Source organism: Vombatus ursinus, unplaced genomic scaffold (genome assembly GCF_900497805.2).
Source record: "Vombatus ursinus unplaced genomic scaffold, bare-nosed wombat genome assembly UNPS02009770.1, whole genome shotgun sequence".
Taxonomy (NCBI): Eukaryota; Metazoa; Chordata; class Mammalia; order Diprotodontia; family Vombatidae; genus Vombatus; species Vombatus ursinus.
The window spans coordinates 18644760-18659447 of record NW_020949548.1 but is presented as its reverse complement, the minus strand read 5'-3'; the positions used below and the strand labels follow the sequence as shown (position 1 = coordinate 18659447).

Below are 14688 nucleotides of genomic sequence, written 5' to 3'. Positions count from 1 at the left end.
TTTCAGGCACCAGGAATGTTGTATACTTTGTCAGATGTGGTCACTGAGTTGGTTACTTTTGCTTCTGTGTTTTCCTCTATAACAGGGATGGTTCTATGGGAGTAGATAGGATTAAGAAGTGTCTACGGTATTAAGAAAGGGCAAAAATAAAGCTTTGAAATTAAAAAAGAGGTTCTACTAAGGCAAGAAGAAAAGGAAAAGAAAATACAAATTGATAAGGTGCAAATGGGATTTTGGGCCTATGTTGATGTGGGTCTGATCTTGGACTCCCTTGGACTTCCAGACCTGTTTCCTGCTGGCTATTTGACCTCTCTCTGCCTCTGGGTCTTGCCTTTCAGTCCTAGCTGGTTTCACTGTCTGCCAGCAACCCTCCTGACAGCCTGAACTCTGAGTCATTGTCTCTCATGGTCTCGTCTACCCTATAACAATCTAAGGATCAGAGAGACAGCACTGCTCTCCCTCTTCCATGAGCCCCTCCCCGCACATCCCTTTTCAAGCACCAATGGGCACTGAAGCGGCCGTTTCCCATACGCCCTTGCAGAGATCTGGAACTTACCACATAGACCCCCACCCACAGATTCATCAGTTTTTCTGGACTCCACAATCATAAGCCCCGAGCTGTGGAACCACTGGATTTGGATTTGTGAGGGAGTCCGGATCACATACATGTTCCCCGTATCTTCAATCTTAAATCCATGCTGGCTCACTGGTGGCCAGATGGGCCTTGAGTTGAGAGTTACCTAGAGGAAAAGGAAGAAAGGCAACAAAACAGAAATCAATGACTCTCCAAATATGGGTACACTCGAACTTTTTTTATAATGTTTGCTTTTTTTTTTTTTGTGAAGCAGTTGGGGTTAAATGACTTGCCCAGGGTCACACAGCTAGTAAGTGTCAAGAATCTGAGGTCAGATTTGTATAATGTTTGTTCTTAAAAAACGGAGCTGCTAGAAGAAAGCCCTGGAGATCATGGATTCTCCTCTGGAGATCTGAAAGGATAGGAGGGAGATAGACCCTGGGCTGCTGGGAGACAGCAGGATGGACAAGATGATCCCAGGAGGTTCCTAGACCCAAGGGGCAGATTTATGGCATAATCAAGTTCAGAATCATAGTGGCATAATGGGACTAATGGATAGAGTCTCAGGTAACTCCCTAGAACTAATCTAATTCATAAACTGTCCATCTGCATTGGTAGAGGAAGAGCCTACTCTGATAGCTCCTCATTTTGATGAAATCACAGATATCTGGTGCATTCATGTATATTAAGTCCAGTGTGGCTCTCTCTTTGGAAGGCTTCACAAGGATAGGAGGTAAATGGGGACAGAGGGATCAAGTTTATGGGAAGGGGAGAAAAAGGGTCTCCAGTAATCACATTTCTCCTGGGACTACTACACAGAGCATGAGGTTGGACTTAGTAACCTCTTGGGTCCACTTTCATTTGAGTATGGGTAATAGAAAGAGCTTTCCCTGGATTGGGAGACAGCTGGTGACACAGAATATAGAGTGCTGGGTCAGGAAGATCTGAGTTCAGAGACTGCCTCCAGCACTCACTTTCTGTGTGACTGTGAGCATGTCATTTAACCTCTCTCAGCCTCAGTTTCTTCATCTGTAAAATGGGGATAATAAGAGCATTTACCTCACAGGGTTGTTGTTGTGAGGATCAAATGAAATGACATATGTAAGTGCTTTGCAAACCTTTGGCTATCATTATGGGCTACCATTAAAACCAGAATCCAATCTAGAGAAATCCAGAGTGAAAACTGAGCCGCTGAAAACCAGAATTATTTCTCTCATTCCAATATACGAGGCAAATTGAAGGCTAAAGGCTAAGTTTTCAGAGAAAAAAAATTGATGAAAGCATAATCCTAATTGCTTTTTTAAAATTAATTTTATCTCTCATGATTGTAGCATCAAATTCCACAGATATTTTAGTGCATTAGCTTTCAAGTAATCAACATGATCTTGTGTCCTCTGGATTTCTGGAAAGCATTTGATGAAGTCTCTCATGGAAGGAAGGAAGGAAACAGGCATTTATTAAGCATCTACTATGAGCCCATCACTGGGCCTTTACAAATACTATCTCATTTGATCCTCATAACAACCCTAGGAGGTAGGTGCTATTATGATCCCCATTTTACAGTTGAGGAAACTGAGGCAGGCAGGAGGTGAAATGACTTGCCTAGGATCATGCACCTAGGACATGTCTGAGGTCAGATTTGAACCTAGATCTTCAGGACTCCAAGCTAAACGGTGTATCTCCTAGCTGCCTCACTCAATCCAAATAACATAGAAATATGTGGACTTGGGAATAACTGAGCACCTAGATGCAAAGAGCAGATGAATGTCAACGTGAAGGGTGTCTCCAGTGGAGCATCCCAGGACTCTGTCGCAGAATCAAAGAGCTTGAAAGACCTTCAGATACAATCTGGTCCAATCTGCACCTGACTGGCCTTTCCTACTCTATCCCCAGTAAGGTATCATCCGTCCAGCTTCTGCCTAAAAGCCCCTAATGAAGGAGATCTGTGGCAGTCCTTTGCATTGACAACAGCTCTCATGGCTAGCAAGGAGTTTTTTGTTTGTTTGTTTGTTTTGTTTTGTTTTGTTTTTGCAGCAAGGCAATTGGGATTAAGTGACTTGCTGAGAGTCACACAACTAGTAAGTGTCATGTATCCGAGGCCGGATTTGAACTCAGGTCCTCCTGAATCCAGGGCCGTTGCTCTCTCCACTGTGCCACCTAGCTGCCCCAAGGGTATTTTTCTTAAACCGAGTCTAAAGCTGTCTCTGTATTTTCCACCCAGTGCTCCCAACTCTACCTTCTGAGGCCAAACAGAACAAGATTACTCCCTCTTCCTCACGACAGCCCTTGAAAATTGTTATCATGTTTTACATGAATCGTTCCTTCCATTGTCCCTCATATAGCCTGCTCTCCAATCATCTTTCCCTCTCCCTATGGGACACACTTCAACTTGTCTTCTTAATATGTGAGGCCTAGAACTGAATACAGCACTCCGGCCAGAGCAGAGTCTGGTTAGACCTAGAATAGTAGAGTTTAATCCCATTGGCCCTATAGTTAAGACTTCTGTCCAATTTTTTTAATTTTTAATTTTTTTAAATTCAGTAACTTGGATAAAGACATAGGTGGCCCATGGATTGAATATGGGGATGACACAAACATGGAAGAAGACCTGTTTATGAAATCCCTCTGACTTAGCAGGCCGCTCGTAGTCCTGTCAGCGAAGGAAATAAGGCCAATCTGGCATGAATACTTCTTGGTGGAGCCAAGGCAACCCTCAGTGATCCCACTGCCATTTCTAAATGTTCACAAAGCAGGTCTTTAATAATACGTTAGGCAGTCGTGCCCATCGATCAATGGGAAATTTATAAATGATCCATCTACAGTCTTTCTGGTCTAAGCAAGGGGAAAAAATGCCGGTAGTGTTGGTAGTCTGGGCCAGGGATGGCCCACCTGTTACCCTCTGAACCAGCCACAATAATTCTAGGACAGGGTTGTCCTTGGAATAGGAATATTCTAGAAGTTCATACCATCCTGTTGAGTCGATCGATGGTCATTTGGTGGGCTAGGTTGGTCACATTCAGCATCACTGGGCAGAAAGGAGGCCAGTTCAAATGACCCTGCAGAAAAACAGTATTGTTAATAACTCCCATGTATACAAGAAAAGTCATATGGTAAATCAAAACCGCATTTGACCTGGAGACCATAGACTTGGTTTGAATGCCGGTCTTAATACTGAATAGCTATTGGACCCTGGGGTAAGTCGCTTAACCCCTGTTTCATCATATTTAAAATGAGTTATATTACTTATACTACCTATCAGGGTTGTTGTAAGAAAAAAAGCACTTTGTAAACTAGAAAGTATGATACAAATATACACTCATTATGATGTATAAATGACACCTTATAAAAATTAATTTATTTGATCCTCACAATAACGTTGTGACATAGGCAGAGGCCAGTCAATAAACAGTGATGAAGCACCTGCCATGTGCCAGGACTGTACCTTATCTCTCTTTTACAGATCAAAAAACTGAGGCTTTAAAAGGTTATTAAATTAATTATCAAATATATTAAATTAAATTAATCAATTAATGTAATTAATAAATAGTAATTTAAAAGCTTAACCTGACCATGGTACCATACACTATAAATTCTTTGAACCAGAATTTGAACCCAGGTTTCACCCCCAGTCTCTCCAACCATTACCATCCATAGACTTCCTGCATAGACTTGAACAACTCTTCGTGTCCCCAGTTCTCCCTCAAAAAGTTCTCTCAAATCATTTGGGGACGCAGTTGTTTGGCCGAATACAGAAGGGGAGAAAGAGGTTAATTTATCCAGCCCCTCCTCAGTTATCCACACTAACAAAGAGAGAAACAATAATAATAGCTAACAACTACGTAATGCTTTAAGTTTTACAAAGCACCAATAATCCACAAAACAATCAACCCCAGAATGTTTCTGTTTGTCCACAGAATGCTTTGTGCTATTCTTTCTGTAATAGATTTCCCTCCCAAGTTCCACTTCATCCTGGACAGTATAGAAAAGGTTTAGCATTCCATGCCCTCCTCAGCCTTGGGGCCCGATAGAATTACAGGGCAGCCACATCAAGGTTAAAAGTGGTCACAAACCATCTAAAACATGTTAACTTCCATGACAAGACTGGAGAGCTATCTCCACAGCATTTTTTGTGGGGATTAGTGTGTCATAATGCAAAGAGGCATAAAGGAAAATGCCTTGGGCTGGAAACCTGTGATCTGAATTTCTGCACTAGCATTGTTAATAACTCTAAGGTTTGCCTTGGACAAGTCCTTTTCCTGGTCCTTACTCTCCTCCTCTATAAAGTATGGCAGTTCAACTAACTGATCTTTAAGCACTCTTTTGACTCTGATAGTCTATGGTTCTTTCTTTCATTTTCAATCCATTCTCCACACAGTTGCTAAAATAATCTCCTTATGTCGGAAGCCTGACCATGACTCCCTTACTTAAAAACCTTCAGAGGCTCCCTATTGCCTCGAAAATAAAATCTGTATCCCTTACTCTGATATTCTAGGCCCTCCATAATCAATCTACCTGTTTCAGAATGATTATGCATTACTCCCCTTCACACACTGTGTTCCAGCCCAAATGGGCTAAATTCTGAGAATCTGTCATGCCATTCTCCACCTCTATGAATTTCCCAAAGCTGTCTTCTAAGCCCGGGATGTATTCCTTCCTCACTGCCATCTTTTAGAATACTTCTCTTGCTTCAAAGCTCAGCTCAGATTCCCTACAAAGCCTTTCCTGATACTCTCAGAAAAAATTAAGTGTTCTCTGCATTCTCAAGTTTTCCTAAAACACCCAGTTGGGATTCCTCCTATGCTCTCTCCAACACATTGTATTGTATTTATGCATGTATGTGTTACTTCTATCTCCCTCGACCGCCAGGAAAAGGCAAGCTCCTTGAGGGCAGGCATGATTTTCTCTCTGTGTATTCTCAATGCCTTGGTCTGAGTAATGCAGAAGTCAAATTTGAATACTCATTCATTCTTCCAACAAATATTTCATAGAATGAAGGTGTGTAAGAGCTATAAGCTGTCAAATTCCTTCATTTCACAGTTGAGGAAACTGTGACTCAAAAAGGAAAAATGACTTGGCCAAGATCACACAGTTTGATGGAAAAGCTGAACCTAGAACCTCTCTCTCCTATATCCCAGATTAACATCTTTCCATCACACTCTGCTGCTTTCTAATACTCAACCCACAAGACAAACTTGCTACCCCTAGAGTTGTTCAGAGTCAGGCGTCCTGCCTCCCAAGCCTAGTTCTCCAACTCATTATGCTTCCACAATTTTTTTTGGTTTAGACATGCAATTATCTCACCATTGAATAACTGACTGTTTTCATTGATAGAGGGAGTCTCCTCGCTGGGAGTTGCTCATAGTGAGATAATTGCATGTCTGGGACACTGTGAGGGTAAGTGATCTGCCCAGGGTCACACAGCCAGTGCATGTCAGAGGTGACACTTGAACCTAGGTCTTCCTATTTCTGAGGTCAGCTCTCTTTCTACTCCATAGCAATCACAGCAATAATAAAAATAAGTCTTGTATCTATTGTACTCTTAATTTCACTAAGCTTTTTCATAATAGCTCAATGAGAGAGGTGGTGCAACTGTTATTTAAATTCAATTCCAAAAACTTATTTCTTTATTAAATGATTTCCCTGGACACCATTTGAACTACTGGAGACATAAAAACCAAAATGAAACCTTTAAGAACTTGAATTCCACAGGGAGAGGTGGAAACACCATGCACCCAGAGAAGTAGATACAGTCCCACTGGAGGCTGAGGAGAATCTTAATGACTGAGGGAACCAGGAGAAGGCTTGGAGGAGTCAGTGACTCCTGAGCTAAGCCTTAAAGCACACTAGGAATTCTGGGCAACAGAGGTGAAAAGGATAAGCATTCCAGGAATAAGGGCTAGTTTGTGCAAAGTCACAGAGGTGGTCAACAGAATGTCAAGTTCAAGGAAGAGCAAGTAGACCAGTTAGGCAGGAACATAAAATATGTGAAGGGAAGCAATGTGAAATGTCTGGGAAGGTAGATGGGAACTAGATGGTGGAAAGTTTAACTGTCAGGTGGAATTGTTTGGTTTTTTTGCTTTGTTTTGTTTTTTAGAAGCTATAGGAAACCCCTAAAGTGTCTCACATATGCAGTGGTATGATCAGACTTATGTCTTAGGAATATTAATTGGCAGCTATGTAGAATGAAGGAGAGAGAAGAAGGAGACAAAGAGTCCCATTCGGAGGCTGCCATAAAATTCCAGGAGAGAGGTGATGAGGACCTGAACTGGGGGTGGTAGCTGTGTGAATATGTAGAAGATGGATGCAGGAGATATGGGGGTAGAAATGACAAGACTTGGGGGGCAGAGCCAAGATGGCAGAGGGAAAGCAGTGACTTGCTTGAGCTCTCCCCCAAACCCCTCCAAATACCTATAAAAATGGCTCTAAACAAATTCTAAAGCAGCAGAACCCACAAAAAGACAGAGTGAAACAAATTTCCAGCCAAAGACAGCCTGGATGGTTGATTGGAAAGGTATATCGCGCTGGGTGGGGAGAGGAGTGCAGTTCGGCGTGGGCACGCAGGCCACAGCAGAGACCCTGGAGCAGGCCTCAGAGGACTGAATCACTGGCAGCTGTGGTGGTTTCCAGACTTCTCAACCCATGAATGCCAAAGACAACTTGGAAGGTCAGTGGGAAAAGTCTGTGACTACGGTGAGAGAGGAGTTAGGTCTCAGCCACAAGTCTCGAGTGCGGGCCGTGGCTGCCTCCTGAGCTTCTGGCCCACAGACTGAGGGGGAATTGAGTGGCTGATCAGAGGGGGATTGCAGGGATCTCTTTGCCAATGCTGAGGCAGGGATCTCTTGCTTTACCAGTGCTTGGATCTGGGTCACAGTTCTGAGGGGCAGTCCTGGGGCGAGGAGGAATGCTGGTGTGGTGAAGTTTCTTGTGGCAGTGGAGAGAAAACACCTCGCCCCTTATCATACCACCTTGGAAGGACTGAAAATTTACAGGTCCCTAGAAGTGTCTCTGAACACAGCTGTACAACCCCCCAAAATTTGGGACAGTACATTCTACACATTGGAAGCAGACTCTTACCTTAACAAAGAGTTTAAAACTCAAGTAATTGGCCAGGATCATGAGTAAGCAGCGCAAAAAGAGTCAGATTACATTATCTTACTTTGGTAACAAAGAAGATCAAAACATACAACCAGAAGAAGACAACAAAGCCAAATCTCCTACATCCAAAGCCTCCAAGAAAAATATGAATCAGTCCCAGGCCTTGGAAGAGCTCAAAAGGGATTTTGAGAAGCAAGTGAGAGAAGTAGAGGAAAAACTGAGAGTGATGCAAGAAAATCATGAAAAACAAGCCAACAGCTTGCTAAAGGAAACCCAAAAAAATACTGAAGAAAATAACACCTTAAAAAATAGCCTAACCCAAATGGCAAAAGAGATCCAAAAAGCCAATGAGGAGAAGAATGCCCTAAAAAGCAAAATTGGCCAAATGGAAAAGGAAGTCCAAAAGATTACTGAAGAAAATACTTCCTTAAAAATTAGAATAGAGCAATTGGAAGCTAGTGACTTTATGAGAAATCAAGACACTGTAAAACAAATCCAAAAGAATGAAAAATTAGAAAACAATGTGAAATATCTCATTGGAAAAACGACTGATCTGGAAAATAGATCCAGGAGAGAGAATTTAAAAATTATTGGACTATCTGAAAGCCATGATCAAAAAAAGACCCTAGACATCATCTTTCAAGAAATTATCAAGGAAAACTGCCCTGATATTTTAGAACCAGAGGGCAAAATAGAATTTGAAAGAATCCACTGATCACCACCTGAAAGAGATCCTCAAAGGAAAACTCTTGGGAATATTGTAGCCAAATGCCAGAGTTCCCAGGTCAAGGAGAAAGTATTACAAGCAGCCAGAAAGAAACAATTCAAGTATTGTGGAAACACAATCAGGATACAAGATTTAGCTGCTTCTACATTAAGGGACCGCAAAGCATGGAATATAATATTCCGGAGAGCAAAGGAGATAGGATTACAACCAAGAATCATCTACCCAGCAAAACTGAGTATAATCCTTCAGGGGAAAAAAATGGTCATTCAGTGAAATAGAGGACTTTCAAGCATTCTTGACGAAAAGACCAGAGCTGAATAGAAAATTTGATTTTCAAATATAAGACTCAAGTGGAACATGAAAGAAGAGGTAAACAGGAAAGAGAAAATCATAGGAGACTTATTATGGTTGAACTGTTTACATTCCTGCATGGAAAGATGACATTTGTAATTCATGAGACCTTTGTCAGTATTAGGGTAGTTGGAGGGGAAAAAGTTATATGTATGTATATATAGATATAGATAGATAGATAGATAGATAGATAGATAGATAGATAGATAGATAGATAGATAGATAGATAGATAGAGGGCACAGGGTGAGTTGAAAATGAAGGGGTCATATCTGGAGAATAAAATTAAGGGGTGAGAGAGGATTATACTAGGAGAAGGAGAAAGGAAGAGGTAGAATGGGGTAAATTATCTCACAAAAAAAAACAGAAAAGAAAAAGCTCTTACAGTGGAGGGGAAATGGGAGAAGGTAAGAGGGAATGAGTGAATCTTATTTTCATAGGATCTGACTTAAGGAGGGAATAACATACATACTAATTGGGGATGGAAATCTGTTTTACCCTACAGGAAAATAGGGGGGGAAGGGGACAAGAGAGTAGGGGGATGATAGAGAGGAGGGCAGATTGGGAAGGGGGGTAATCAGAAGCAAATACTTCTGAGGAGGGACATGGTCAAGAGAAAGAATAGAATAATGGGGGGGTGGGATATGATTAAGGGAAACAGAGTTAGTTTTTCACAGCATGTCTACTATGGAAGTGTTTTTCATAACTGCACATATACAACCTACATTTAGTTGCTTGCCTTATCAATGACGGTGGGTGGGGAGGGAGGAAGGGAGAAAATTTGGAACCCAAAGTTTTAAAAACACATGTTTAAAAAAAATGTTTTCATATGCAACTGGGAAATAAGAAATACAGGAAATGGGGTACAGAAATCTATCCTGCCTTACAGGAAAATTGAAGGGAAGGGGATAAGAGAAGTGGGGAGAGATAGAAGGGAAGGCAGACAAGGGGAAGGGGTATTCAGAATGCATGCCATCTTGGGGTGGGGGGAGGGATGAGATGGGGTGAAAATTTGGAACTCATAATCTTATGGAAGTAAATGTTGAAAACAAAAAAATAAATAAAAATTACCATAAAAAAAAGAAATGACAAGACTTGGCAACTAATTGAATAAGAAGAGGAAGGGAAGAGTGGAAGAGTGAAAGATAGCTCTAAAGTTTCAAGCCTGGGTGATTGGGAGAGTGGTGCTGCCCTCGATAGAAATAGCTGAGTTTGGAAGAAAGGAGGATTTAGGGGAAAAGATGATGACCATTTTTCAGATAAGGAAACTGAGACTCAAAGAATGAAATAATTGGCCAAGGGTCACAAGGAAAGTTCATTAGAGAGCTAAACTGAGAACTCTTTATTGTGTTGGCCAGTTGGGCACATTTCCCACTCTCTCACTCTCCAAATTCATCCAAAGTTCCTTGGGCACCCTAAGGGTAGTGGGGGCATGGAGCAATTACCAGGTTTGCACTTTTGCAGTCGAGGACAAGGACAGTGACCATCTCCTCTGGGCGCTGGCTGACGATATAGGAGGCCTCTTTAAACAGTGCAACATAGCTCCCATCAAAGGTCACCAAGCTCAAGTCAGGAAAAATGGAACATCGACCTACATGCAGACAGAAGAGAGATTCTGGTTAAAGAGACAGTAGTACTGACCTGCGCAGGAAGAGAAAATCTGTGTTCCCTTCCTAGAGACACCAGGAAAATGGCCGAACCATTTTAATAGAAATCGTCACATGTCCAAAGCTTGGCTTCTTTAAAGCCTGCCATGCCAACATCGTTCAGAGAAGGGGTCAGCTGGCTGCCAGGCAAGGGGATTTCATTGGGTCCTCATTTCTTCACATCTGCGTGATAGGTGATGGAACCAGCTCCCCACCCTCCAGGTCCCACACTGAAGACACTGGCTGGGCTTCCCTCTCCTGTTCCTCTCCCTCTCCTTTCCTTTCCTCTCCTTCCCTTCCCCTTCCTTTCTGTCATAATTGAAGCAAAATATTGTTTTTTTAAGGGAGATAGAATAGAAAGAGTAGGTTTAAATGCAAGTTTAAATCTTGCCTCTGATGCTTACTGACTATATGATCTTGGAGCAAGCCACCCTGGGCCTCAGTTTCTTCATCTGTAAAATGAAGATGTCTGACCAGATAGCTCCTGAAGCTTCTTCTATCTCTAACTCGATGACCTTATGCTCCTATATTCTAGTGTAGAGAAGGCATGAGGGGCAGTTCCAGGAGTACGGGTCACCTCTCTGCTCTCATACAGGTCAGGTTTGTCATACGCTGGACAGGAATTCTAATGGGCATGAGATCACTCAAGATGAGGGAGTGTTTCTGCTACCCAAGCTCCCTTGCTCCCCTCACTCCCTACCCACGGTCAAGTGAATATGGCCTTAGCATCAAGCCACAGTGGCTACTCACAGGGACATTCCCAGCGGGAGCAGCATCGGTCTCCATTGGCACGCACAGCAAGGCCTAGAATCCCACAAGGAGGGGGTGAGGCACTGTAAGGGCACTGCTGGGTCTGGTTAACTCGGATCAACTCTCCCTCTACACAGATATGTCTGACACACTCGCTTTCTATGATGGGCTAGGATAGATGGGAAGAGAGATAGATGGTGTCACTCTCCTGCCAGAGTAGAGAGAATCCCTACCCAGGTGTATGGGGGTATGGGAGAACAAGAGAGGACATATAACCTGCAGACAGCGCCCACCTTGCCCCAGCTCCACCAACAATGACCCTTTATTGGATTTAGGGACTGAGGTGATGGAGGCAGGCACACATAATTCATCACTAGGTGAATTGTGTTTCATTCACACTCTGGAAGAATCAAAAATGAATGGATGGATAAAAAAGCATTTATTAAGTGTTTTTATATGTCAAACACTGTGTTAAGTGCTGGATATTCAAATACAAAAGAAAAGAAAAAAAGGAGGGAAGTCGGGTCCTGCACTGAGATCAGATAGTGTAAGAAAGAGATCTGTAGTGTGTTGGCATGTGCCAGGAGGAACAAGCTCTTGGGGGTCACGGAGAGGCATCCTCCAGTGGGCACACAGGCATATACTCATGTGGTTTCACATGCAATGCCCTGACCTAAGGAGCTCAGGACAGAGTAGAATAAGGTTAAATGAGGGCACTGTTTCTATGTCTGAGTGGCATGTGCCCAGGAAAATGCCCTGCATACCAGACATGATAGTGAAAGCCCAGGCCACACAACCTGGGCAGAAATGAGGAGTGTCAGTTTTAGCTCAGTCATGCCAGTTAGCCTGAAAGATTCAGGCAATGACCCCCAAAAAAAGAAATCAAAGCAACCCAAGTTCTCCTCTGGCTAATAACCAGTGTCTAGAAGGAGCTGGTTACCAGCTACAAGTACACTCTGAAGGCAGGGTCCAGTTCTCATGGTTGGATGGGGGAGGCTTTGTAGATGTGGGAGGGATTGAAGGGATGGGTCACTATACAGGCAGCCAGAGGACCATGATGAATTACTCACAACACATGTTGGGAATGTAGAAGATTCTCTCATTGACATCAAGACTGAGGTAGGTAACACCGAGACGCCTCCGACTGGGGCTGACCGGCCAGGCTGTCCTGTTGTGTTCTCATCAGCAGATTCTTCTGGAGCCAAGAGCCCTAGGGTCATCCCAGAGGCCCTAGTCTGGGCCATAGAAGTTGGGAAGTATGAGGTCAAAGTGGTTTGTGGAGATGAAGATATTCCCGTCACATTGGTAGCTAGGGGGCCAAGGGGGAAGGATGTGGACAAATGTGGCATGGATGTGGCACCAGCACCCTTGGCCATAGTTCTTGGAGTCGCTAGGGAGTGAGGTGTAGCAGGCAGCTCTGTGACACCCCAAGAGGATGCACTATATTCTGTTGTAGGGAGGGGCACTTGCTTGGATAGGACAGCCCCCTTTTCAGTGGTACTCTTGCCTGGTGCCCCTGACACCCTTTGCACAAACATCTCATGGGTTGAGGTCAAGGGTGTGGCTTCTGACTGTAAGAGAGGGGTGGTCAGCTCTAGTGAAGCTGGTGCTGTGACCGTGGTCAGGGGTACACCTTGCCCAGTTGTATGAACTTGAGTCAAGCCCAGCGAGGTTGGAGGAAGGGTAGGGTGGAAGGTCATAGGGGACAGGGAGGTGGCTATGGGCACAGACAACTGTGTGTCCTTCCCTCGGGACAGAGTGGAAACCCCAGTTCCTTTAGGGGCAGGGCGACTGGAGACAAGGGTCCATGGAGGAGGGCGGGATGAAGTTGATAATAGGTGGCTGATCTCATGGGTGCCCAACGGTGTCCCTGCCTCGGCCTGAGGCATGCTGGTATCTGACAGCAGGGATGGCACAGTTGATTCAGAAACCAGAGAGGGCACAGGCGCTGGTGAGTGTGTAGCAGGTGACCTTGCTGCATAAAGGGCAGAGGTGACCACAGTCACAGAGGTCAGGGTCATGGGACTGGTGGCTTCAGTCACTGAGAGAACTGCACCCAAAGGTGGATGGATGATGAGGGTGGTGGAAAACCGGCTCCTGACTGGGGAAGTTGAAAGGGTTGTAGCTGCGGTATGGCCAGCCTCAGTTTGCCCTGTGGCATGTGCAGCTTCTGGTCCTATGCTCACAGAGGTTCTAACATGGATCTGCCCCACAGAGGTCTTACCAAGAGATGGAAGAGAGCTGCTAGAACTTGTCATGTCCTCAGCTAAGGGGACTCTAGGGGTTTCTGTCCTATTCCCTTCCCCTGCAGTCAGGGTCATCAGCAGTGGTTCCTGGAGCCCTGCGGAGGGAGGGAGACCCACTGGCGAGATCTCAGTGGTTACGGTGGTGGAAGGGGGTCTCTCAGAGGGAGCCAGACTGAGGGAGGGCCTCACCCCTGCTTGCGTTGTCCTTACTGGCGAGGGGCTTGGAGTAGGAATGGTCACAGCTTTGGACATTAGATGGAAACCAGGAATTGTGGGGAGCATCAGGAACAGTGTAGTATTTGGGCTTCCTGTGAAGGTCGTTTTTCCTTGAGTTGTTTTTATGGTGGTTGCCCCCACACTGGACACTGGCATCCTGGGTGGGGAGATGGAGGAGGAGGTGGCCTCTGGAGCTGTCGGGCTGGCCATAGAGCCAGAGAGCAGCTGCACATCAGCTGGGACCACTGTAGAGAGGTCTGCCATTGTGGGCCACTTTGAAGGAGGCTGGCTGGTACCTCCCAAGGTAGACCCAAGCCTTGGTTCTGCTCCTTCCTTGGCTGTTGCCCGCAAGCTTGAAGTTGTAGTGAGGGCAACAGTTACGTCCCTGGATGATGGGTGGGCCAGGGAGAAGGTAGCCATGGTGAGGACTGGTGGGCTGGTAGGTGCCCTAGGCCCAGCCATGGCTAGGGACATCTCAGGGGTTCGAGATTCCTCTGGGGAGATCAATTCTCGGCCAGGAGCCTGGGTCCTCACACTGGACATAGCAACTGTAGCCTCAATACCTAAAACACAGATAAGGAGAGAGGCTCAGGTGGGATCCATTATCTGCTCAGCACAACCTGGGAGCCATCATTCCCTCCAGAATTGATATCTGGTTGGCTGTGTTTCTATGACTGGTCTCTCTTCCCTAGGATTGGGAGTTCTCCCAGGACATAGACAATGTTGCCTCTTCAGGCTAGGGCCTCCCCAAGGGTAGGGCTGTACCTCTTCTTCCCTCCATAGTCTGAGGGCATGGTACAGGCTCAGGCTCAGGCTCAGGCTCCTAGTGACTGAGTAGCTACCTCAGCACCCCAAGAGTATCATCTCCCCAGGTTGATTTTAAGGCTTTCAGACCCTGGCCTCCTGCTCATGGGCCTGCCTGAGGCAATATGGTCCATTCTTCTGGCCTTTCTCACTTTCCTGAGGACTTTGCAGACCTTTCTTAGGGAATAGAGAAGGATCCCAAACTCTCCAAGTCCACGCATGGGGGATCAGGCTTAGGCCCTGTGAGTTCATAGTGATCTGTGCCCATCACTCATCCCTCA

The 14688-nt window shown here is 44.8% G+C and overlaps 1 protein-coding gene across 1 annotated transcript in view; it reads right to left on the bottom strand.

Moving 5' to 3' along the window:
* OTOG (otogelin) overlaps nt 1-14688 on the bottom strand; it is a 132509-nt gene that overhangs the window by 51115 nt on the left and 66706 nt on the right. Inside the window, exons 37-41 of the mRNA XM_027852660.1 lie at nt 12212-14166; nt 11142-11310; nt 10191-10336; nt 3541-3630; nt 557-740 (exon numbers count right to left, since the gene is read on the bottom strand). Of these exons, the coding sequence (XP_027708461.1) occupies nt 557-740; nt 3541-3630; nt 10191-10336; nt 11142-11310; nt 12212-14166 (2544 nt within the window). The remainder of the gene's footprint in view (nt 1-556; nt 741-3540; nt 3631-10190; nt 10337-11141; nt 11311-12211; nt 14167-14688) is intronic.